Consider the following 24,665-nt stretch of genomic DNA (forward strand, 5'->3'; position numbering starts at 1 on the left):
GTGCGTGATCTGAGTTATGTATCCGAGGGCTCCTCTGTGATGCTGAACTTACGGCAATGTATTCAACACTGGCTCATTTTTTTCTTGCAAATCGGTGCTTAAATACAGGGTGGGCCAAAAGTAGGTTTACAATTCATATGGAAAATAATATAGTCATTAATGAATTATACAAGAGTAAACTCTGTGTTTTGCATAATCACAACTGTAAACCTACTTTCGCCCCGCCCTGTATTATGTAAAGCCGAAGTGAATCCCCCACATTTACTTCAGCTCAGTGGTCGGCAAACTCATTAGTCAACAGAGCCAAATATCAACAGTACAATGATTGAAATTTCTTCTGAGAGCCACATTTTTTAAACTTAAACTTCTTCTAACGCCACTTCTTCAAAATAGACTCGCCCAGGCCGTGGTATTTTGTGGAAGAGCCACACTCAAGGGGCCAAAGAGCCGCATGTGGCTCGCGAGCCGCAGTTTGCCGACCACGGCTTTAGCTGACCTTTGTTTTACCAGGCTTGATATGGAGCACCTTTAGGATCAAGCTTTTAAACAGAAATGCGCAGCGTTCGAATTGGTTACAGCCTGATACGTTGTTCAGTTGTAATTTAAAAATTTGTTTTGCAAATTGATCAAGTTTAAACAAATTGGATGTCTGATTGTATTAAAATGGTAAATATTTGAATGGTTTCTCTGGGACTGACTTCACTTCTCCTTTTCAAGTACCATAGGCCAACCTTTACTCATTTTGTTTATTTGAAAGGTTACAGATTTCTAAGTAAGTTTGGGAAACATTTGCCAGGCATACAAAGGGGGAAGGCTTGCTACTCAAGGGTTAACCCAAGCAATTGGAGTTGTTTGAATTGCTGTCTGAGAAAATTTAATAGTATTGGAACCTTGGGACATTTGGAGATTATCAGAGAAGCCTAGGATTTAGATCATTTTGCAAAGGGGAATGGTTCTTAAAATATTACATATTAAGATAAGTATGTTTATTCATCTCCAGTTTTATTGTGAAATTAGCGCTTACTCCATTCCTATCCAGATATGACCTGGCTTATTTTGCAACAGTTGAAAAGAAACTGCTTATAAAAATTCATCCTCTGCTAAATGAAATCCAGTGAAGAGGTGGTTGATCCTTATGTAACAACTAGAGGCCCAGTGTACGAAATTTGTGCAGGGGGGGGGGGGGTGGGGTGGTGTCCCTCATCCCAGCCTGCACCTCTGCACCTTCTCCAGTCTGGGAACTCTTGAGGGATATCCGATTGCCCTTTTAGGCCCGATCCCGGTAGGATCGGGCCTAAATGGGCAGTCAGACATTCCTCTCACAATCCAGGACTGCTGGCTCCTAACCGCTCGCCTGCCTGATTGCCCCTAACCGCTTCTGCCTGCCAGCCTGATCATCCCTTAACCACTCCCCTGCCAGCCTGATTGACGCCTAACTGCTCCCCTGCTGGCCCGATTGCCTCTAACTGCCCTCCTCTGCCAGACTGGTCACCCCTAACTGTCCTACCCTGCTGGCCCCGTCACCCCTAACTGCCCTCTCCTGCCAGCCTGGTTCCCCCCAACTTCCCTCCCCTGCAGGCCTGGTTGCCCCCAACTGCTCTCCCCTGCAGGCCTGGTTGCCCCCAACTGCCCTCCCCTGCAGGCCTGGTCCCTCCCAACTGCCCTCCCCTGCTGGCCATCTTGTGTCCACATGGGGTCGGCCATCTTTGACTGCATGGGGGCAGCCATCTTGTGTGTTGGGGTGACAGTCAATTTACATATTACTCTTTTACTAGGATTAGAGGCCTGGTGCACGAAATTCGTGATGGGGTATGGTCCCTAGGCCTGGCCTGCAATCAGGGCCATCTTCCCCAGCTGCTCGCAGCCGGCCCTGCCCCCCCCCCCCCCACCCACCCCTGGTTCCCTGTTCGCCATCGTGTGATCGGAGCCTGCCGGCCGGGGAAAGGGACCAAGAGGTGGTCAGTGCGCCTCATAGTGACTGGTCCAGCAGTCGTTCTGGTCGTTCTGCCGTTAGGGTCAATTTGCATATTACCCTTTTATTATATAGGATGAGAATTTTACTGGGGTTCAGGATACATGTTATTTAGGCAGAAAGAAGCATTGTGTTTTAGAGTTAGCTTGCTCTGGAGTGCCACTGCTCCTACTGCCTACCCTTTCATTTCACAGCTGTTTGTAAGCATCTGCTGTGGCTTACGCGTGGTGCTGGTGATATAAAGATGACGAGAACAGAGAAGATCCTGGTTCTCATGGAGCTTAGTGTATACGTGTGTGAGCCTCATCCACCATTTCATGTAGTGTTGCTTTTCATACAAGTTTACTTTTTTTTTTTTCCATTAGATCATTATTCCTGGTATTTGAGATACACATTTTTACTTGATAGATTGGCAGAGAATTTAGGGACCGGCTGCTCTTGGAGTAAAAGTCAGCTTCCAAATAGAAAACACATTATTGCCTCTGTTGTTCAGGCACAAGCGATACTGATTTATGCAATTTTACAAAAAAAATAAGACAGTGAAGTGCCAAACAATGAAAATTCAGGATCGGCATTTTGGTAGCAGTGCCATTAAATCTGTATTGTAATTTAAAACTACCAGGAAGTAAGGGTAAGACCAAAATGGTTATTGGCCATAAGATCAGTGTTAGATCTGCATTGAGTTAATGATTTCAAGTTGAATTGCTTCTCCCTGTAAGGAGAAAAAAAACAAAACAAAACAAGGATGGCCTTTAACTATCAGTTAGTTATGTGAAGATAGCCCTTAGTAGAAATCATTTAAAATTTTTTCGTTTGTTTCACGGTAGGTTATTTTAAGATTTACTAGTATAGGTAGATGTTGGAAAAGCTTACCTTTCTCTCAAAATCTGTTTTCAAAGTAAAACTAGTTTTAAAATATTTTAGGGCTTACAGATTTATATTTGGAATCTAGATTGCATCATGCAAGGGTGGGGTGGGGGAGAAATAAGATACTTTGTTAAACTTTTTATGTACAAATAGTAATGAAGATAAATAAGTATGCAGAATAGTAAGAATTTTCATTCAAGGCACTCAGTAAATCTGTTTATAATTTCAGTGTTTTTTGTGCAGTTTACTCTAAAATGGAGGAAGATGCCCTGTTATTCCCCCTACATTATACTCTTATTGTAGAAATGTACTCTTGGTAATATAAATTCTTAAGCCATAGAGATGGGTTCTTTTTAATAGGTTGTTTTAAAATAAAATGAATTATAATTAGTATATTTTTCTCTAGTGAAATCTTTAAAAATATTTTTCTTTATAGTAAGAGTTAATTTTGCTCCTCCAAACAGTGGAGCCTGGTGTAACCTGCCCATGTTAAAAAATATTTTTTCCCCCTAGAACTTTGTTCATAAAACTAGAACCAGCCTTTCAGTGGCATCTTTCCTCTGTGTAGGAAAGAGGTCATTTCTAACTATTGGGAATGAAGGTGTCTTAGTCCATTTGGGATAGATACTGTGACAAAAATATCTATTTTCTCATGTATTGAAGAACCTTGAGTCCATTAGGTATTTTTCTCATATGGACCATTATATAAGTTATTGTGCCTCAAAATGTAGGCTAAGCTGTTCATTTAAAGCATGGGCTTTGGAGTCATACACATTGGTTAACATCCTGTTGGCTTCCTCATTTCCTTGCTGTTCCCATAGAAAGCCTTAGTTTATTTATCTGTAAAATAAGGCTAATAATAACTATCTCAGAAGGTTGCTGGGGAGGACTGAATAAAAAAACACCCATACCTACATAAAGTAAGCCAGCAAGAAAGTTAAGTTATTTATAATAGTACTAGAGGCCCGATGCATGAAATTCATGCAAGAGTAGGCCTTCCTTCCCCGGCTGCCGGCATCGGCTTCCCTCTGGCACCTGGGACCCAGGCTTCCCTCGCAGCCTCGGCTTCGTCTGGAAGGTCGTCTGGAAGGATGTCCAGTCTAATTAGCATATTACACTTCTATTATTATAGATTAGAGTTTTCTTTGGCAGTTAGACTCGTAAGCTCTCTACATTTTAAAGATTAGATTGAGTTCTTATGGTTCTGGGTTCAGTGACGATAAAGATATTATAGATGTAATTAAAGATATTATAGCAGTATGACGATTCAGTTGTTTAACTCTTGGGTATAGGCCCCAGTTTCCACATGCTAATAATTAAGATAGAAAACAAAATAAGTTGATTGAAACCTCAGGTATGGCAGTAATCCTAATAAATGTAAATGGATTATATTTGCCAACTATACGGCAGAGACTCTTAGATTTTAAAAAGAAGAGACATACCTAAAATAAAATGACTCAAGAGATGAAATAATAGAATGGAAAAAATATACTAGGCAAATATTACTATCAATAAAAGTAGAACTAATGTGTGAATAGGGAGAAAATCAGGTATTTTATTATGTTAACCTACCAAGAAGATAAAATAATTATGATTTTGAATGTATATGCAGGGAATTATAAAGAAAATCTGAAAAATTCACAATTAACATATTCTGTCACTGATAAAACATACAAAAGCTACCACAGAGTATTTGAAGACCACCTTTGTTAATGAGGTTTAATTACTAGGTCTCTGAGCGCCCTTTTCTTTTCAAACGGTCTGAATCCAGGAATTTTGGCCCGTTTGTACAGCTGTGTCATACTTTCTGTACAGTTGACGTGTTCCCGTAAAACTGCAAGTAACCTAGAAAGTTTAAAAAGTGAATGATACTGTTAAACAATAACTTGGAAGGCCCAAAGTTTTTCTGAAGGAAAGGATTTATTGAACCATACGCCAGCCAGAAAAGGGACCAGGGCCTGGGGCGGGCAATCTAAGCCACCAGCAGCAGGGCTAGATGGAGAAGACACACACATCTGCATCCTAGGATTGATGGGGCTCTTTTATACAGTGAGTTTGGGGGAGAAAGATGGAAGTTGTTTTGAAAGACTTGGCTATAGATGAAGGGGTGGGGGGGTGGGAGAAGATGAGCAGGGCTAGTTCTGGCCTAGGTGTACAGTGTCTAAGGAAGGAGTGTGTGCTGCTCTTGGGCTGTTGGTGTGCCATCGTTAGGAAAGCTCATGCAGTGGCGTCTGGTGGTCGGCTGTTCTCTAGGTAAGAGCTGAAATAGCCACGTCTTGTTTGTGAGCAGAGAACTTGGGATGTTTAGGGTGGTGTCTTGGGCCTTTGCGTGGCGCTAGCTCCATGAACCTGAGTAGCGGTAGGTTAGCCGCGTTCTTTCATCGCCGTGGTTCTAGATGTGGCTTCTTGCAGAGAGTCCCGTTACTGGCTGTTTCACAGACTCTGCAGGGTGCTTCCGAGAGCAGATTGCTAGCAGGGTGTGTGTGCCTCCCTTGCTTTCTGGCAACTGGAGGGTTGAGGCAGAACTCTGTCAGGTCTGTTTCTGGAAATTCTCAGGCACGAAGTTTGGTCCCTTAAAGTCCCTGAGCAGAACTTTTTTCCCTTCTTTTTCCAGGTAACACACCAGCAGGTTCAGTGTATGCTTTTTCAAGTCTTTTATGAGTGAAGTGGGAGGGTTTTAAGTGTCTGCAGAGCATTTGGGTCTGTGAATTCTGCCAAAGTAATTGTTAGCATATGGCTTTCCTTCTGAAAAAAAAAAAAAAAGAATTGGCAAATGTTAGCCACCTTTAAAAAAATTTTTTTTTTAAATTTAATTTATGCGAGCCTTTCATTAAGATTTGGGTATTAACGAAGTGTGTGTTTGTACATGTGTATTGGTGTGCCTGTCTGTTGCCTTAATCTCCGAAATCTGAGTAGTTCAGACAAAAAATAATTCTTTTTATAAAAAAAAAAAAAACTAAAGAGGGACACTTACATGTTAATCTGTACAGGGAGAAGCACCTTATTCAGTGTGTGTCCGTGTTCGTTAGCAGCCTCGTCTAACACATGACTGCTTGAAAAGCAAGAGCTCGCCAGGCCCATGTGGCTCCGAAGACGGCGTGTTCGGGGCTTTGTGACGGATGGAGGTAGTGCCTGGGGTGGTGGCTTGAATTGACATCCCTTTTTTGGCCTCACCCTCCAGTCCTCCATCTGCCAGTCTTTCACCCACCCGGCCGTCCCACAGATAAATAATGAGCAAGCACATCATGTTTTGAGGCACTCAGCTAGGAGATGAAAGAGAGGAAGACCGTATGACTGGGACGTGATCCCAAGAGTCCGTGGCCTATTGACAGTAAGTCAGTGGATGTTTAGTAATTATGAAACAGTCTCAGGAGGGTGAGTGATGGGTCAGAAGTATGTAAAGTGCCTGGGAGGGAGTGGAGTAGCTGTGCGGGCTATCTGAGGTGGTCTCGTTTAGACCGGGTGCTGGTGAGTGCGTAGGAGTGGCTTCCTGGTGGAGGTTGGAGTTGAGTCGAGAGCTCTTCCAGGTAGTAGTTTTGGAGGCGAAACAAGGGCACAGCCTTCCCCTCGGGAGCTAGAAGTGCTTGGGACAGGAACAGCGAGCTTAGGACAAGAGTATTGAGATGTGGCTGGAGAGCTGGGCAGGGCCCCCTCATGAAGAGTCTCATTCTGGACTCTGGCATTATTCTGAAGGCCTAGGGATTTATTGTTGGGAGGCATGGCTATTGGTTGGTTTGGTCACAGGAGTGAAATGAGAAAGGTCCCTCTGGTGGCAGTGTAGGGGAATGGATTAGGGGTTAAAATGAGAGGTGAGGTGCACAGGAAGAAACTATTGCTGGAGCTAACTCAGAGGATTTTCAGGAGGTACAAGCAACCAGGGGGCCCGGCAGAGGAAAAACAGGGCTCGTAAGGAGGAATTATGAGTTTCGTTTTAGACACTGACTTGATGATCCGTAGGAGACAGCTGCACCTAGCCACCCAGGGAGCAGTAGTCAGCCCAGGGTAGGACCCAAAGACGGGAATAGGTAACGTCACCCAGGGATTCCGTAGAGTAACACACGAGGGCAGAGAAGGGAAGCTTGGTGATAAATAAACTATAAAGAAAAACCCGTCGTCCTATGTGTGGCATGGGAAATCTATTTGGGATCTTGGAAAGGAACAGAACAGATAAAGTGTTTTCTGTCTGGGCTTTGCCAGGGATTGACTCTCAGAATTGTAATTAATAAAGAGGACAACTAGTAGAACGCTCCAGTTTCTCTCCTGGTGGTTATGGCCTTGTGGTAGTAGCACCTGCCAGAGCTGTAGGAACCTCTTTGCCTCATAAGTCTAGAATAATCGTTTCCTCATCCATTTCTGTCTTGGTCTGACAGAAATGAAATTACGTTCTTATTGAAGCAGAAAAATGATAAAGCTTTTGGAATTTCCTTTTTTTTGGGGGAAAAATTATAGTTCATAGAACATAGGATTAAAAAAGATATTTGAGGGAGGAGGCTTGGCTTGTTTTTACATATTCCTTATTTTTACACACACACACACACACACACACACACACACACACACACCCAGGAGATGAAGAAGAGCAGCAAAGGTAGGTATGTACTTTTAACCTTCTTCTCGAAACCAAGCCCCCAAAAACATGGGTATTAGCCATAACACACCCAGGATATTATTGAATTGTATTTATTCAAGGATTATTTAATGAATTCCTGCCATGGTGATCAAGTTAGATGGACTCTGGACCATCACTGAGTCAGTGGAAGCAACGGAAACCCTTCTCTAGGAGAGATTGTGTTGCCTCATGCCAACCTTAAATAGTCCTCTTAAGATTTCCTAATGGCAGACCCATCAGGCAGAATTCCAGCATGGCCAGCCCTCCTCTCTTCTCCCCTGATCTTCCCACGGCCAGTTGGGGAATACAGGTTACTTCTTCTCTGGCCCTTGGGGCACATGGCTGATAGCATCTTGGGAAGATGTAGCCCTTTATAGATAACCTTCGGGGGACACCTATATGTGTGCTATAAACTGCTGTCACAGCTGGCGCAGCCCTTGTTGAAATGGGTTGGAAGATAATGATGTTTGTAGCATATTGTTTTTCTGGACTCGGCACGCCATGGGCACACTCACCTATCCATCTATGCCCCATTCCTTGACTCTGACTGTTCCTTTACTCTCAGGTCACTCTGTTGTTGCTCTTGACTACCTAGAAGCACCCTTTCGCTGTTGCCCTGGTGGGGATGTGGGATGTTTTGCTTTGACAGTGCCCTGAAAATTTAGAAATGTTTCTGATATCCAAATTCTTAAACACTAGAGGGAAGCAATCAAATAAAAAGAATACCTTATAGCATCAATATTTCTTTTATACACAGACTAGTAAGAACTTTTTATTTTTTATTGATTACAGGGAGGAAGGGAGAGAGAGAGAGAGAATCATTGATTGGCTGCCTCCTGCACGCTCCCTAGTGGGATGGAGCCCACAACTTGGGCATGTGACCTGACCGGGAATCGAACTGTGACCTCCTGGTTCATAGGTCGACACTCAACCACTGAGCCACGCCGGGCGGGCTAGTAAGAACTGTTGCTTCCCACACTCCTCTTTGTTTTAAAGCAGCATGGTGTTAACACCATTAAAAAGAATTCTTAGAAAAGAAATGTGCTTACCTTCTCTGAAGGACTTGTTTTTAGTGTAAGGGAAAGGATTAACACTGGCTTACTGAGAAATTTGTGGAAAGTAGTTGGTGATTTTGGGGCTAAATCCGTGGTAGGAAAAGATTCATGGGGTGGGAAAGGATTGTGGTTGGGCTTCCTCAAGAGTCAGATGTGCTGAAGTCCCGGCACAGGTTGGTAGCTGCCCTGGAGGCTGAGGTGTGGCTTGTTCTCAGTGGTCAGCAGGTGGCACCAAATAGCCAAAACAAATCTGGACCGAAGTGGTTAGATTTCACCTTGGATTGGGTGAAAACACGGTATTAATAGTCCTTTCAAGCCCCGCCAGCGTGACTCAGTGGTTGAGCATTGACCTGTGAGCCAGGAGGCCATGGTTCTTCTATTCCCAGTCAGGGCACATGCCCGGGTTGCGGGCGCAGGCCCCAGTCGGGTGTGTGCAGGAGACAGCCAATCAATAATTCTCTCTCATCATTTTTGTTTCTATCTCTCTCTCTCCCTCCCTCTCTGAAATCAATAAAAAATATATATATACATTTTTTAAAATAGCACTTTTTTTAAACCCCCCCCCTCCCAGAGATAGTATCCTCCAAGGCTGAATTTTATGAAAGTCATTGGTAATAGTCAAGAAAACTAACCATCTCCAGGTTCAAATGACAGTATTAAATTTTTTTTTTTTGCAAGAGGGTTGTGACTGAATGGTAAGAGCAATTATAACATCACTCAGTAGAATATACTTAACTGACTTAGGTTTCTGAAATTTTTTGTGTTTTTATGAAATCTCATCAGCACATTGCTAATGTAGTTGTTAAAATTACTCTACTCGCCAAAACCGGTTTGGCTCAGTGGATAGAGCGTCGGACTGCGGACTCAAGGGTCCCAGGTTCGATTCCGGTCAAGGGCATGTACCTTGGTTGCGGGCACATCCCCGGTGGGGGGTGTGCAGGAGGCAGCTGATTGATGTTTCTCTCTCATCGATGTTTCTAACTCTCTATCCCTCTCTCTTCCTCTCTGTAAAAAATCAATAAAATATATTTAAAAAAAAAAAAAATAAATAAAAAATAAAATTACTCCGCGCATAGGTTTTTGTTGTTGGGATTGATTTTGCCTGCCTGGTGAGAATCCTGGATTTTACTCCCATCCAAGATGTTTCTGACTATTTGCATTACAGATGTGTGGCTCAGTCCTAAGGTGGACACAGTGCTTTTTCCTTAGGACTATGTAGGGCCCATTGGCGAGGTTCTTGGATAGCTTGCCAGAAAACAGCTAATGACAAAAGGGTAGGCAGCTCTATGCTTGTGCCACCAGTAATTGTACTAGTTGAGGTACAGTTCATTTGTTTCAGCTTCATTTACTTACCGTGGAATCCTGGTTGCATGCTAGCACTTGAGGAAATCCACATTTCAAGCACAGTCAGAGAACTGTTTCATTCCAACACAGGTGGCCTTATTTTCTTTGCTTTGTGGCATATGTGAGGGGAGAAGATCAGCTCAAGGGATCATTTTGTGGTCGCTGGGTGGCGGCCTGGTTTTGTTTGTGCACAAACTCGAGTGATTGGGCCTGCTGACTCCGGTCCATGTGCACATTCTTGGTGCCCAGTGAATGAATGAGGCTTTCACTAAATGGGCATCCAGATATAAAATGTGATTTAAAAAAAATCATTGAATCTTAAGATAGGGGAGTGGGCCAGGACTGTGGGGGACACCTTCCTACCAATAAAGGGGTGGGGCATCCTTCTTTCTCCTCCTCTTAACTTACCTCGATAGCTTCGTGTGTAAAACACGCGGGAATTTAACTGACCCTGTCAGGATTAAGAGCTCATCCTTGACTCCTAGAATGTGTTTTTCCTGCAGCACCGGGATTGATCTTCTTAAAAACATACATCCTGTGGTGCCCGTTATTAGCTTAAAATCCTGCAGTGCCTTCCACCACACAGAGGTTCACAGAGCCCTTTGTGGTCTGGTCCCGCCTGCCCGTCCAACCTCATCTCCTGGTGTCCCCCCGCTGCCCATCAGACAGACCCCAGACACCCTGACCTCTTCATTCCGCCAGCAAGCCGTGCTCTTTCTCACCGTAGGGCCTTTACACAAGCTGTTTCTCTCGCCTGGAATGCTGCTCCTTTTGACCTGTTCCTTTCTGAGAGCTCAGTTTAAATAAACACCTACTCGGAGAGGCCTTCCCTGACCACCAGATCTAAAATATGTTCTCTCTCTGTCATATCACTCCACTTTTACTTTATTTTCTTTCAACCGTCTTGCCTTTTGTTGTGTGCCTTTTATCTGGCTCCTCCTACTAAGATAAAAGCTTCAGGAGAGCCTGGTCCTTATCTTATTTACGATTATCTCCAGCTCTGGAACCGGCTGAGTACGTAGTGAGCCTTCAGTGCGTTCTGGTTCAGTGCCTGAATAATGTCTGTTTTGGAGCTAAATGAATGCCTCCTAATTCTCTGAGGGTACTGTAACAGAGTGAAGACGGCAGGGGGCCAGAAGTTGAGCCCTAGGTTCTCGTGTACCATCTATCCTTGTGAGACACTGTGGCCATGGGTGGATCCCTGGGGGAGTGGTATTGGTGTTGGTAGTGAGCGTTTATAACGACACAGAAATGTAAATAACTGCAGTTGTTACTTGTTTACCTGCTCTGTGCCGGGCACTGTGCTTGTTGCCATCCACTTACTAGTCACTACCTCATTTCATCTCGGGCACCAGTTTTCTGACATGAAAATGAGATGGTGAGATGAAAGGATGGGTCAGTTCTCTTATACAACATTTTATGAATTTCCAGGAGAAGCTGAAATCGTTTAGTTTAGGGTGGTGCACAATAGAAATAAGTGAGGTCATGCAGAAGCCCCGAGAGGCTGTTCACCCAGTTCTGATAACACTTGAAAACTGCGAAGTTTAAACTTCAGAAGGAAGGAAGAAAACTCCATCACCTCATGCAGTCCCCTCAGTAACCTGGAGAGTCCCTTCCCTCGTTGGTGCTTGGGGAAACGCAGGCTCCGACGTGAAGTACCTGGGCCTGGGTCACACACGCGCTCTGAGGCAGTGCGGAAGTTCAAACGCCGTTTCGATGGACTCCAGAGACCTGTTCTTGACACGTGTGATTTGTTTTCCCTTCTACTCACCTTTATCCCAGCAGGTGATGTGAGGACTCTGCACCCTTTAGACAACTAATGACGGTTTTTTTTCTCCCCTTTTCTTTCCCTCAGAACGCTAAGAAGGAGCTGATGTGGAGGAGCAGCTGAGTCAGTTCAAGATGACGACCACAGTAGCCACTGACTACGACAACATTGAGATCCAACAGCAGTACAGCGATGTCAACAACCGCTGGGATGTGGACGACTGGGACAACGAGAACAGCTCCGCCAGGCTCTTTGAGCGCTCCCGCATCAAGGCTCTGGCAGGTAAGTCTCCTTCACGCCCATCCCTGGGGCCCAGGATGCAATCACCCACCCTGTCTCCCTTACAAGGTTGGCTCACTGCGACTTAAACATGTCCCACTGGTGCAAGCTGGCCATTTCATAAGCCCCGTATTTGGAGAACTGTCAGTCCCCGAGGCCAACACGATACAGAGAAAAGTGATTTTTAGAGCCGTTTAGAAAGAGCTGTCCGGAGATTTTAAGAGTTTGCTTATTTTCGATGCATCTTACGTGTGAGAATAATGGAGCATAAATACAAAAACTAGTCTGTGTGCTTGGTTGACCTGACCTCTTACAGTAGACCACTCGATTGTTGAGTGACTCGGGTTCGTTAGGATCACATGCAAGGGTGTTAAATGTGAAAACCCGTAGCTTCCTCTTGTGAGGGCACATTTAATGCTGTGACAGGTAAGTCTGCCGCGGATGCGCTAACATTAGCAGGGATGCATCCTGACTTAGTGATTTCTCACTCCCTTGCTGCTGTGGGAAACCGAGAACACACTTTCACCGTGGCCCTCGTTGGGGTGGGGAGCGTTTTGCCCTGAAAATCTGGAAAGGGTCTGTCACGTGAAAACTTGGCGGTGCTGAACACACGTAAACCAGGGGTCCCCGTGGAGTTTATGCAGGGCCTCCTGTCTGTACTTTGAGATTTCAAATAAAATGGTTTCCAAATGAGAAAAGTGGGTTTATGATTTTTTCCCCCCTAATGTCTTTAATTATGACAAGTAACTAAATCGTAGTCATGACTCAAACAGGTAAGTTTGCTGTTAATTGTGACTAGAACTCACTCTTTTGTTACCTTTACAGTGTAAGCTAATTATGAGGCCTGTATAATTCAGAGTTCTCTGGATTGTAAGCAAAAGGAAACCTAACCCGAAGTGGTTTAAATGACAGAGAGAATGTATTGATCCAATAGTAGCCAAATTGGCCTTAAGCAAGACTTCGTCCTGGACTTAAATGGTATGACCAGGACTAGTTTCTTCCTCCCGGATTTTGGCTTTACTTGCTAGTGTGGATGGATTCTCAGGCGGGCTCTAGGGATAGCTGCCCGAGGCCCCAGGCCCCAGATCTGTCTGTAAGGACACGCGGCCGAAGAACAGCACCTCTGCTTCCCCAGAACTCACACCCTGGTCCTGGGATCCGTCTCGCTGTCCTGATTGGTGAGGGCTTGGGTCATGTGCCTCTAAGAGTCTCTCCCACTGGAGTCAGAAGAGGATATGCCGACTGACACCAGCTAATCAGGATACACTCCTAGAGTGATGGGGGCTTGGGGGTGGAGGTGGGGAGGGATCAGTCCCACTCAACTAGCTTGGCTAGAAAATTCAAAATATAACAGGAAGGAGGAAGAAAGAAAAGGACCTTGGGGGAGGCAGCCAACTAAAAGCTGTAGGAAAGCCATTCAGCTGCCTTCGGATAAGTTGCTTCTTGAGTGGCAGTGATGTAAAGGTCTTTCCTGAGCTTGCCTGATTTGAGGGCATAAATGAATGATTAACCAGATGGTCACTCTAGAATCAGAGCTTTATCTTCTGGCTTATTCATTAACATGGAACCTTATGGAAACCATGATCCTGGCTTATGCGAGTGGATTGATTTGTACTTTAATCTCTTACCTCTTCTTCTCCAATCTTCATTGGAACCTTTAGTTCAGTCTGATGTTGGTGGCCGGTTATCGTTGACCATGAGTCACTTACTTTCTGGTCCCAGGCTATTATGTATTATCTGTGTATTTATTGGCAAACTGCAGAGCGGCGTTCTTGCTCTTTGTGTCTGTTCTTTTCCACAGTTCCAGAGATGTCTAGCTGTCCTCAGTGTTGATCAGCTTGTCTTTCCATTTCCTGGGAGACCTTTCCGTCTATGTTCTGTAGGTCTCTGAACTACTACAGCTATGATAATAATAGTAAGCACTTAATATGGTACTTACTATGTGTCAGCTATTCGCAGTGCAGTGCATTGCATATATTTTTCTTCAAGGCTTTTCCCAGGACAGACTCAAGAAGTGGGGCTCTGGGAGGTACTCTGCCCACGTTTACACCCATCTGAGTCAGGTGCATGTTTGCTTAAGGGTGTCCATTTTTGGGAAGGAAGACAGGACTTGAATAGCAACCATGTGAAGGAGATTATTATTATCTACAATGTATGGATGAGGAAACTGAGGCATAGAGAAATTAAATAGCTTGCTTGCTCAAGGTCATACTGCTGGTAAATAAATGGCTGAGGGCAGAATGGCACCAAGTGTACACTATTTTTCTGTATTCAGTAAAATACAAAATGAATCAAAGCTCATTGGTGTAGAGTAAGTAATTACCTACTTAGTGGGTAATTCAAGCATTTAAAAAATTAACTTGGCCCAGGCTGGTGTGGTTCACTGGTTAGAGCGTTGATCCTCAAGCGTTCCATTCCTGGTCAGGGTGCGTGTGGGAGGCAACCAGTCATGTGCCTCTCTCACATCAGTGGTTTTCTCTCTCCCTCCTTCTCCCTCTTCCTTTCTTCTCCTCCCTCCATCCCTTAGACTCTCCCTTCCTCCCTCCTTTCCACTCTCTAAAAATCAATGAAAAAAATATCCTTGGGTGAGGATTAAAAAAAATTTTATTTGAAGGCTAAGGAATGCATCCTGCGATAGAGAAGTAGTCAAGAGTTACCTCAAAACATTATTGAAAAGAAAATGTGCTGCCTCTAGGTTAAATGACATTAAAATTTTTGCTTTCAGTAAATCCAGAAGATACCAGAAAACCCATCTGAATCATCTGTTATCAGAGGAAGTTATCTTTTTCTCTGACTTCCCAGTTCTGTGGAACAGAAGAATGTGTAAATCTTACATGTTGATAGCAGGAGTCACATAACAGTCCCACAGGGTCTAGACCAGTGATTCTAGAGTTTGAGTGGGCATCAGAACCATGTGGAGGTCTTGTGAAAGCACAGATTGCCGGGTTCACTCCCAGAGTTTCTGATCAGGAAGCCCAGGATAGAGCTTGATAACCTGCATTTCTGACAGGTTCCCAGGTGAAGCTGAGGTGGCGGTGCCGGGGAATCACATGTGAGGCCAGGACAGAGTGTTGATAGTTGCCTGGTCTGCTTCCTTGGGTGTCTGAGACCATTTCATCTGGACCCAGCTTGAAGTATAGGGAGAACTGAAGTATCAACACCTAACAGAGTGACCTTTAGATGGGAGTGGCGTGGAATGCTGGCACTGATTTTAAGACAAGGGAAATAAATACCTTCCGGCCCCTCTAGGCAAGTCCTATATTGAGAGGTTTGGGGTGAGGGAGTGCTGTTGGAAGGTTTCTGTTACAGGCGGATGTTCTGAAACGGGAGGTCTCCAGTTGGAGCAGTAGAATTGTGAATATCAAGTTTCCTGTCCCTCTAAGATCCTATACAGGTTTAGTCTTCTCTAGACTCCATTCTGAATTCCGAGGTGATTTACAAAAGACATGAACAGGAATTTATCTTTCTACAGTGCGGTGTGTCTTGTATTGATGGTGTAACCACCACCTTATCTTGTGTTCTTCACCCAGTGGCTTTACATGTCAGTATCCCTAAGGAAATAAGGTGAGGTAAACTACTTGCTACTTCATTTTCAGGAATTGCTTTTAACTATGGTATAAGAAGAAATAAATGTTGTCTTTGTCCCCAATTCCTGGCACAGTGTGCTCTTAAAACCCTTGGAATTTTCTTGAGTAGTTTAGTCATAAAGAGCCTCATTCATCACACCTGGATTTATGCTAATGAGGTGACTTAGGGTGAGACACACCCTCCCCACCCCTACATAGCCTTAAGCAGACAGGACTGGCCACTGGAAACATTGAGGGATTGAAAGGTGGGAGTTTTCAGCCCTACCCACCAATCTGCAGAGAAGGTGGGGCTGGAGATTGAGTTTAACCACCGATGGCCAATGATTTCATCGATCATGCCTACATAATAAAAGCTCCCTAAAAACTCCCTAAATGTGACCAGGTTTGGGGAGCTTCTGGGTTGGGGGACACACCCGTGTGCTGCTGGGAGAGTGGTGTGCCCTGAGAGGGGTGGAAGCTCTGCCCCCAGCCATAGAACCTCTTCCATTTGGCTGTTCCTGAGTTACACACTTTAGAACAAACGGCAGACATGAGTAAAATGTTGTCCTGAGTTTTGTGAGTTTGTTTTAGCAAATGATTGAATCTGATGAGGGGCTGTCATGGGAACCCCTGAATTTATAGCCACTTGGTCAGAGAAGTACAGTGGCCTGGGACTAGCGATGGCCTGGGACTGGGGACCGGCATCCGAAGTGGGATTAGTTTTGTGGGACAGAGCCCTTTCCCTATGGGGTTTGCCCCGACTGCTGGTAATTAGCGTCAGGGTTGAATTAATTCCAGGACACCCATTTGGTGTTCAGAGTATCGGACTCAGTGAGATATTTCACGGGGAAGGTGGCTTCTCTGGTGTAGTGGGTAACATGTCCATTTTATTTTTTAAAATGTAGAAATCAGGCCTGTAATCACTTGTCAAGTGCCAATTGATCGTCACAAAGATGAAAGAGTCGAGTTGGCTCCCGTCCATTGCCCAGTGAGCGTTGAATCTTTCTGTTCTCCTTACACTTTTTTGCTTGAACATCTGACTCATCTCTCAGGCACTCATCACCCCTCCTGCTCCTTAGTAGTTGGAAACATCACAGGGAAATACCGAGTGGAATCGCAGGGAACGGAACTCTCCCATCTCCATAATCCGCCTCGAGCCTCTCCTGCTGAAAACTGAAAACACCAGCTCTTTCTCCAAGTAGAGAAAAGCTTCATCGGAAAGCATTCCCCTCACACAAGTTGGGTGAAGAGGGAGCCTCTCAAATGTTCAGCTTGTGAACGTTCAGCACTTAGGCGTGCTTCAGGAAAAAATTAGTATTCATATTGACCATGGCCACATGTTCAAAAATTTTATCTGTACGAGGCTGGTGAGATACAGACTTAGGTCTGAACTTGAAAGGGCTACCATCTACAGTTGAGACGGGAGATAAGAAGAGCGTTGGCCCATCACATGTGTAGCATGGAGATCTCAGCATGCCGATGCAGCCTGGAGGTCGGCAGAGAGCTGCGCAGGGATGTTTATGCATTCTGTAAATGATTTCCCACACCCAGGGGCGGCAGGCCCACATTCCTGACCTCTGACCAAATTGCCTCAGTAGTGTCAGACCGGTGGTGATGAGAAAATAAGCTGGACTTTTGGGAAACCAGCATTTTATTTGAAATGAAACTAAAACAAAAAAAACAACACTTTATTATGCAAAAGGTAAATGATGGGTGTTTATGGTTGTAGGTTATGTTTTGTGATTAGGAGAAGGAATTAGGAGAAGTAGGAAAAGGAGTCTTTTAAAAAGCGCAACATTTAGCTTGAAAATACTAATAAACTAAGTAGAATCAATATTTTTTCCATCGACACTCATAAACTGTGAATTTAAAAAGTTGGGAGGATATACGCCAAAATATTTAGTGTTTACTTCTGAATAATGAGAAATTTTTATTTCTAAAGAACAGTGGTATAGAGAGGTGGTAGGAGAAAACTTGTGTACAAGTGAGCATTAAAAAAAAAAAAAGAAAAGAAATTGGCCCCATCTGGGTGGCTCAGTTGGTTGGAGCATCACCCATACACCAAAAAGTTTGAGGATTCATTTTCTGGTCAGGGCACACACCTAGGTTGTGGGTTCGATCCCCAGTTGGGGCGTGTACACATCGATGTTTCTCTCTTTCTCTCTCTCTATCCCCATCTTCCCTTCTCTCTAAAATCAATAAACATATCCTCAGGTGAGGATTTAAAAAAAAAAAAATCAAAAACGAGATTACTTTGGGAGTTGTCACTCATCAACATTTATGAGCTAAAATTTTGAGTAAGAGCCTTTCTACTAGGCTGTGGACATGGCAAAAGAAATTGACCTTGAGTTTATATGATTATGGACAAGTGATATAGGAAAATGAGATAAAAGCACCTAATTGCATCTTTCACATTACATGTATAGAGTAAATAACAATGATCTGTGCCTGTATTTATAGGCCAGACTTCTTTGAACATAGGCATTTATTTGAGTGACCTAGAATTTTGATGGCGCATTTAATCAGCTGAAGCAGTGATTTACTTTATTTTTAAAAAATATTTTTTTATTGATTTCAGAGAGGAAGGGAGGAGGAGAGAGAGATAGAAACATCAATGATGAGAGAGAATCTTTGATCGGCTGCCTCCTGTGTGCCCTACTGGGGATAGAGCCCCGAAACCTGGCATGTGCCCTGACCAGGAATCCAGCCTTCACCTCCTAGTTCATAGGTCAATGTTCAACCACTGAGCAACACTGGACAGACCTGGCTTTAATTTTTTTATGGTCTCCTATATAACATGGTGGTTTTAATTAGAAACTTTCCAGAATAAAACTGTCAATTCACATCAGCCACCCACCCCCTGTCAAAACAAATGTATATAAATGGTATGTTTGACTTTTTTCTAGTAATAGTACAGAACCAGCTTGCTATTGAATATGTAAAGAGATGTATAAAACATGGTCTGGAATTGTCTAAATAGGAAGATAAAACCTATTTACATGAATTATTAACTAAACATGTATTCAAATGCCAAGAAAGTACTATAGGCAATTATGCTATAGTAATTGAGAGAAAAGTATTGGTCATAAGAGGGAAAAGAATTTTAACTGGATGAGTCGAGTAACATAAAGATCATTGGAACTTGGATGGGGGAGGAGGGGAGAGAGAGAGAGAGAGAGAGAGAGAGACAGACAGACAGACACAGACAGACAGACACGGGGGCATGGACTTTGGAACCGCTGTAAACAGAAGAGGCCAGGCTGCAGGTCTCTGAGGACCCCCCATTAAAACAGAAAGTCAGCCCAGCCGGCCAGTGTGGCTCAGTGGCTGAGCATCAACCTAGGAACCAGGAGGTCACAGTTCGATTCCTGGTCAGGGCATACGCCCAGGTATCAGGCTCGATCCCCAGTAGGGGGCGTGCAGGAGGCAGCTGATCAATGATTCTCTCTCATCATTGATGTTTCTATCCCTCTCCTTCTCTCCCTTCCTCTCTGAAATCAATAAAAATATATTTAAAACAGAAAGTCAGCTTTCGGCTTCTGAAGATGATAGATCACCTCAAGCTTGGACTCATTCCTCAAAAATTAGGCTAGGGTTTTTCATATTTACACATCCACAGCTCCACAGATGGAACACTTATGCCCCAAGGGAAATACTTCTTGCATGATGGGGTGAATTTTCATAGTAGCATTAACAGGGATTTAATAGCTATCCATTATTTCCCTCATTCACTCTTGAGGCTCTTTCCCTAAATTATGCATTATTTGGGATTATTTGTAAAAGAGGCATGGTCCCTAGTGCATTTTATTTATTTATTTATTTATTTATTTACTTACTTACTTACTTACTTACTTACTAAATATATTTTTATTGATTTCAGGGAAGAAGGAAGGGGGAGAGAGAGATAGAAACATCAATGATGAGAGAGAATCATTGATCAGCTGCCTCCTGCATGCCCCCTACTGGGGATAAAGCCGCAACCCAGGCATGTGCCCGTGACTGGAATCGAACCCAGGACTTTGACTCCGCAGGCCGACCGACACTCTAGCCATTGAGCCAAGCCAGCTAGGGACCTAGTACATTTTAAATACTCCACCCATTATTTGTGAAATCTGAATCCGAAAGAGCATTTCATATCAAAGAGGCTCATGAAAGCTATTGAGTAGAAAGTCTGTTTAGGTTGTTAAATGTAGTCCCAGATTATATCATCAATTTATTTTCTATGACATATGACTTCAATAGTTCTCTGACCATAGGACACAGGGATCTTTTCTTTCTTTTTTGGGTACAGTTTTCTTCCATTCCCTCTCTCCTTACTGCAGTCAATGACCTCATCCCCACTTTTGAAATCAGTTACTGTTCTTACATTCCTCCAATTCTCTTCACACCTCCGCAGTGGCTGAAATCTCTCATTGGGTGAGGCCCAGGATCCTTGCTGGGAGAACCTGCCTACTATTCTCTCCTTCATTAAACCTCCTTCTTGCCCTCAGTCTTCTAGAGCCAAGTTCTATTCCTCAGTCACCTCAGAAAACTTCTCCTGACTCAACCTCAGCCTCTGTCTTAACTCCTCTTCCCACCAGGCCAGAATAATTTCCTTAAGTTAGTCTTCCCTGAGGACCGCCAATCACCACTTCTATGAGAAAAATCCCATAAATGTAATGGTTGATTTGTGACTGAACTTAGGAAGGTAACCTCTCTCTTGTTGGGGGCTGCTTGGGTAAGCAAAAGAGGGAAAACTTAAGATTTTTCTCCTCTCTTAATGTTTTCCTGATCGTGTGTGTGTGTGTGTGTGTGTGTGTGTGTGTGTGTGTGTGTGTGTGTGTGTATCGACAAAGATGTGTCCATCTGTCTGTCTCTTACATAATTTACATTACCATAAGATTTACCTCATAAAGTATACAATTGGGCAGATCTGAATATACTCAGAGTTGTGCAGTCACCACTAATTCCAGAACATTTTTATCACTTCCAAAAGACATCCCATACCTGTTAGCCATCCCATACCTATTTGCATTTTCACCTCCCGCTAGCCCCAGGCAGCCACTAGTATACTTTCTGACTTTGGATTTGCCTATTCTGGACATTTCATGTAAATAGAATCATACAATATCTTGTCTTTGGTGACTTGTTTCTTTCACTTAGTAAAATGTTGCTTTTTTAAAAATCCTCACCCAAGGACATGCTTTTATTGATTTGAGAGAGAGAGGAAGAGGGAGGGAGGGAGGGAAGAGGAGGAGGAGGAGGAGGGGAGAGTTGCCTCCCACACGTGCTCTAACTGGGGATCGAACCCACAATCTGGGCATGTGCCCTGACTAGGAATTGAACCCTTGACTTTTTGTAGAGGATGATGCTCCTACCAACTGAACCACACTGGCCAGGGCAATAAAATACTTTTAAGGTTCATCCATGTTGTAGCATATATGAGTACCTCATTTCTCCCTCTGCTCTCTTATATAAATAATAGTGGTAGGTTAATGAAAAATAACAGAAAATTCTGTGAACACTACCAACATCACAGTACTATGATTTCTATTTGCCTAGGAACAGATGACAGGCCCCTTGTAGGCATCTGAAAGTACTATAGACTTAGGAACTAGTTCATTTACCCAGATATGGTCATCAAAAAATCCCTACTGGTTGTGGGTGTTTGGTATCTCATATGGTCACATTTATTGCCTTCGTTACACAGTTTTAACTCTTTTGCCAATTATCTACTAAAGTGGACCTGTGAGCAGGTACCAACAAAATATAATTTATATACAGGGAACTTATAAAGTCCTATACACTTAAAAAATAAATAAAATATCCTATATAATAAAAGCCTAATATGCAAATTGACCGAACAGCAGAACGACCGGTCGCTATGATGCACACTGACCACCAGGGGGCAGATGCTCAATGCAGGAGCTGCCCCTGGCCTGCAGGCCCCAGGCCAGCCAAGGTGGGTGCCAGCGGGGGTGGGCCCCATCACCCCACCGGTCGCCCCACAGATCAGCCCTGATTGTCAGCCAGGCCTAGGGACCCTACCCATGCATGAATTTCATGCATTGGGCCGCTAGTGTCATAATTAGAACAGTGAAGTGGGGTGTGCAGGAATGTAAGAACCAGGCAGCTTTTCCTAGAACCACGTGGAGCTGTACCCGAAAAAGGGGGTGGGGTGATGGGCAGGTGACAATACTTAACAATAAATGTTCATGACGCATTTTCAGGTGGATTGATGTTTTTGATTCAGACATAAGACTATTTTATAAAATGGCAAGGTGATGTTCACCATTGACTAATTGCTTCCTTTAAAAGAAGCAACCAATCATGTCCAACTCCCTTTGAGATCTTCGAAAAAACAATTAACAAAGGGAAATAAACATTGGCATCTCAGTCTTTAGAATATGCCTCTAATAAGATATTTAGTTTATACCGAAGTTATTAACTCATGAGTTTGCTTGGCCATTTTGTGACTTGGAAGCAGTCTGTCCCATTTCTTCTTCCCGGGGCCTCAGGGACCAGTACCCTTCTTAGGAGTGGGACAGGTTATGTAGGGTCATTCCAAATTTTTTGGTAGTATGATGACATAAGTACCATGTTAGTGTGTTCCTTACCCACATGTAATCTATTAGGGGGAAATACACCGTGTGTATAAAACAAGCAATGAATGAGACAGTATTCTGTGTGGTGATCCTTCTCAAAAACCCAAATCTTAGCCATGTTATTCTCTGGTTGATAAACATATCCGTTTTCTACAGTTAAGTAACCTTTAAGGGAATTTGCTGAGCTCTTGAGTTTTGACCTCTTTCCTGTGAATTTTCAGAGCCCTAAGGCAGTGACAAAGTTGGATGATGGGCCATGTTATTGGGTGAGGCTGATACAAATTTTGCCACACAGGTTTAAATTTCTGCGGACTCCTTAGATTTGTTGAACGTGTATGTGAAATTGCTTTATTAGCCACCTGTTTGTGTCTGTAGGCATCTTAAGAAACAGATGGACTGGAGTCAGGGAGACACTGTGCCATTGGCCAGGTCCCCAGGCCCTCCCTGCACTGCTTGTTGCTTTCTGGATTGCCTGTAAATCTTCAGGAAACCCAGGCCCCTCTGCTGTCTCTAGCCTGAGCCCACCCCCCTTCACCCCCCACCCCCCACCCATCTGCTCCATGGAGCCATCTCACATTGACATTTTCAAGAAACTTATTTGGCCTTTGCTATTCTGTATCCTATTCCCTTGAATCTTACTAGTTTCCTGTGTGTGCTCAAGGTGGGTGTATCCATATGTTCTCTCTAGCTGATTGCTGAACTCCTTGAAGACAGTGACAATGAGTAATCTTTCTTTCAGCATTCCCTACAGCACCTCCCCTCAGCCTGAAAGCAGTGAGTACTTTAACATTGTACGTTACAATGCAGTGCATTACAAAGAAGAAAAAACCCAAAACACTACAGAAGTGGACAGTGAATGTTTCCCCTTCTCCAAACCCATCCCGTCCCTACAGATAACTCCTTTTAAAAGTTTGATATGTATCTTTTGAGATATTTTCTGTGTACATTAATGAAAACACTTCCCCCCACCACCACCACCAATAATGAAGAGAAGCAGCAGGACAAGCTTATTAGTAGAACCTGGAATTTAATCTTTCTTCCACCAAAGAGCATATTTTTGTCTTAGGTTTTCATTCTTGCAGTATCTGATCTCCCTACCACAATGTTAATGTTTTTGTAAGTGTGGGACATGGTAAGCCTGTGCAAACCAGGACACCGCAGATGGTGCATTCTTCATACCGTCCTCTCACTTTGGTCCCAGCCTCCTTCTGTGTGGTGTCTGCCCCTAAGATTTTATGCCGGCGTCTTTCTCAGCATCTGCCAGGGTTCAGGAATCCGGAAAAGGGGCTGTGCATAAATGGAATAAAGAGACTAGAGAAGAAATATGAATTTGGAAGGCATTTTGGAGGGCCAGAAGGAAACTTACTTCTAGTGACTAAGTTCCTCGAATCTCTGCACACGGCTTTTTATTCACACATCTTGCCCTCTAGCAAAGCAGATATACATATCAAAGGTAAGGTTTGGTAAACAATAAAAAGATCAGGTTGGGGGAGCTGTTCCAGCAGCAGGCAATAATATATGCAGATTTTCAGCCCTGCTGAAGCTGTCCATCATCCTTCTGATGAACTTCTCGCATTTATTATGCTACCTACTGGAATTTGCTTCCAGCGGTTTTACCCTTTTTGGTCAAAAGAGCTATAAAGATTTGTTTAATTGTCCGCTCTTTCTTCAACTCTCTGCAATGATTCTGGGCCTCTTCCCTCTTCTCCTTCCATGGATCCTATAAATGCTTTTTGGGGAAGGGGCCATCTCTAACTGGGCACCCACTCCTAGGTCAGCCCGTGTTTTCCTGTGTGCCATCTTTAGCCTCAAGTGGATGCCAGCAGTTGGCATTTGATAATACACAAATTTATAAATGTGGCCACAGTTTTCCTCCTGGAATCCTGTTTTGTGACTTCAAGGACGTAGGGTATTTGGTGAATGTGGCGGCCAACCATGACGGGGAATGGAATGCTGTAATTGTAGTATATGGTTCTTAGAATACTTCCATTTTCCTACGACAGCTACGGGCCATTCATCTGTCCCTCAGGCTAGGCTATAAACAGGCTAGAGTGCTGTTGTCATTTTAACTGGTAAGTAATTTAAGCCTTTTCTTCTGTGGTTAACAGCAATAAAAACAATCTAGTAACTTCTTGAGTCTACAGGGCCATTGCCCTGTCATTTAGCCATCTTGGCCCAGTGGTCAGCTTTCACCTTTTTCTCTAGCCAGGGATGTATGGCTTTGACAGTTCGTGGGTGGATAGTCCCAAAGCTGTTTTATATTCTGATTTTGGAGAAGCACGTTTGCAGGCCAAGTCTGTTAAGCCTTTCTATGTCTCTACACAAAATTTTACACCTGGTTGCACTGCAAAGGATTAGTGTGCGTCTGCCCTGTACATACCCTCCATGGAATCGTCTCCAAGCATTTGAAGGAAGGCCGGTGTTAGTAGGGATGCTTGTAAATAATGTAGAGGTATTCAAGACTGCCTTGAGAAATTCAGGATGGAGGGAGGCAAGGTTGGAGGACACACTTGATACTAATTAGAAACCCAACTCGGTCACTGAATTAACAGGTGTGCTAGTGCAGCTTTCTTTGTGCACTTAATGAGCCATAATCTTCAGACGTGTCCACATGTAGGTCT

The 24,665-nt window shown here is 43.8% G+C and overlaps 1 protein-coding gene across 2 annotated transcripts in view; it reads left to right on the forward strand.

Annotated features, from left to right (window-relative positions):
- The window catches only part of SPTBN1 (spectrin beta, non-erythrocytic 1), a 185,233-nt gene that overhangs the window by 45,214 nt on the left and 115,354 nt on the right, over positions 1–24,665 (forward strand). For both annotated transcript variants that reach the window (XM_054728110.1, XM_008162131.3), the window contains one exon: positions 11,703–11,897. In XM_054728110.1, the coding sequence (XP_054584085.1) occupies positions 11,750–11,897 (148 nt within the window). In that variant the 5' untranslated portion in view covers positions 11,703–11,749. The remainder of the gene's footprint in view (positions 1–11,702; positions 11,898–24,665) is intronic.

The sequence above is a fragment of the Eptesicus fuscus genome, chromosome 16 (genome assembly GCF_027574615.1).
Source record: "Eptesicus fuscus isolate TK198812 chromosome 16, DD_ASM_mEF_20220401, whole genome shotgun sequence".
NCBI lineage: Eukaryota > Metazoa > Chordata > Mammalia > Chiroptera > Vespertilionidae > Eptesicus > Eptesicus fuscus.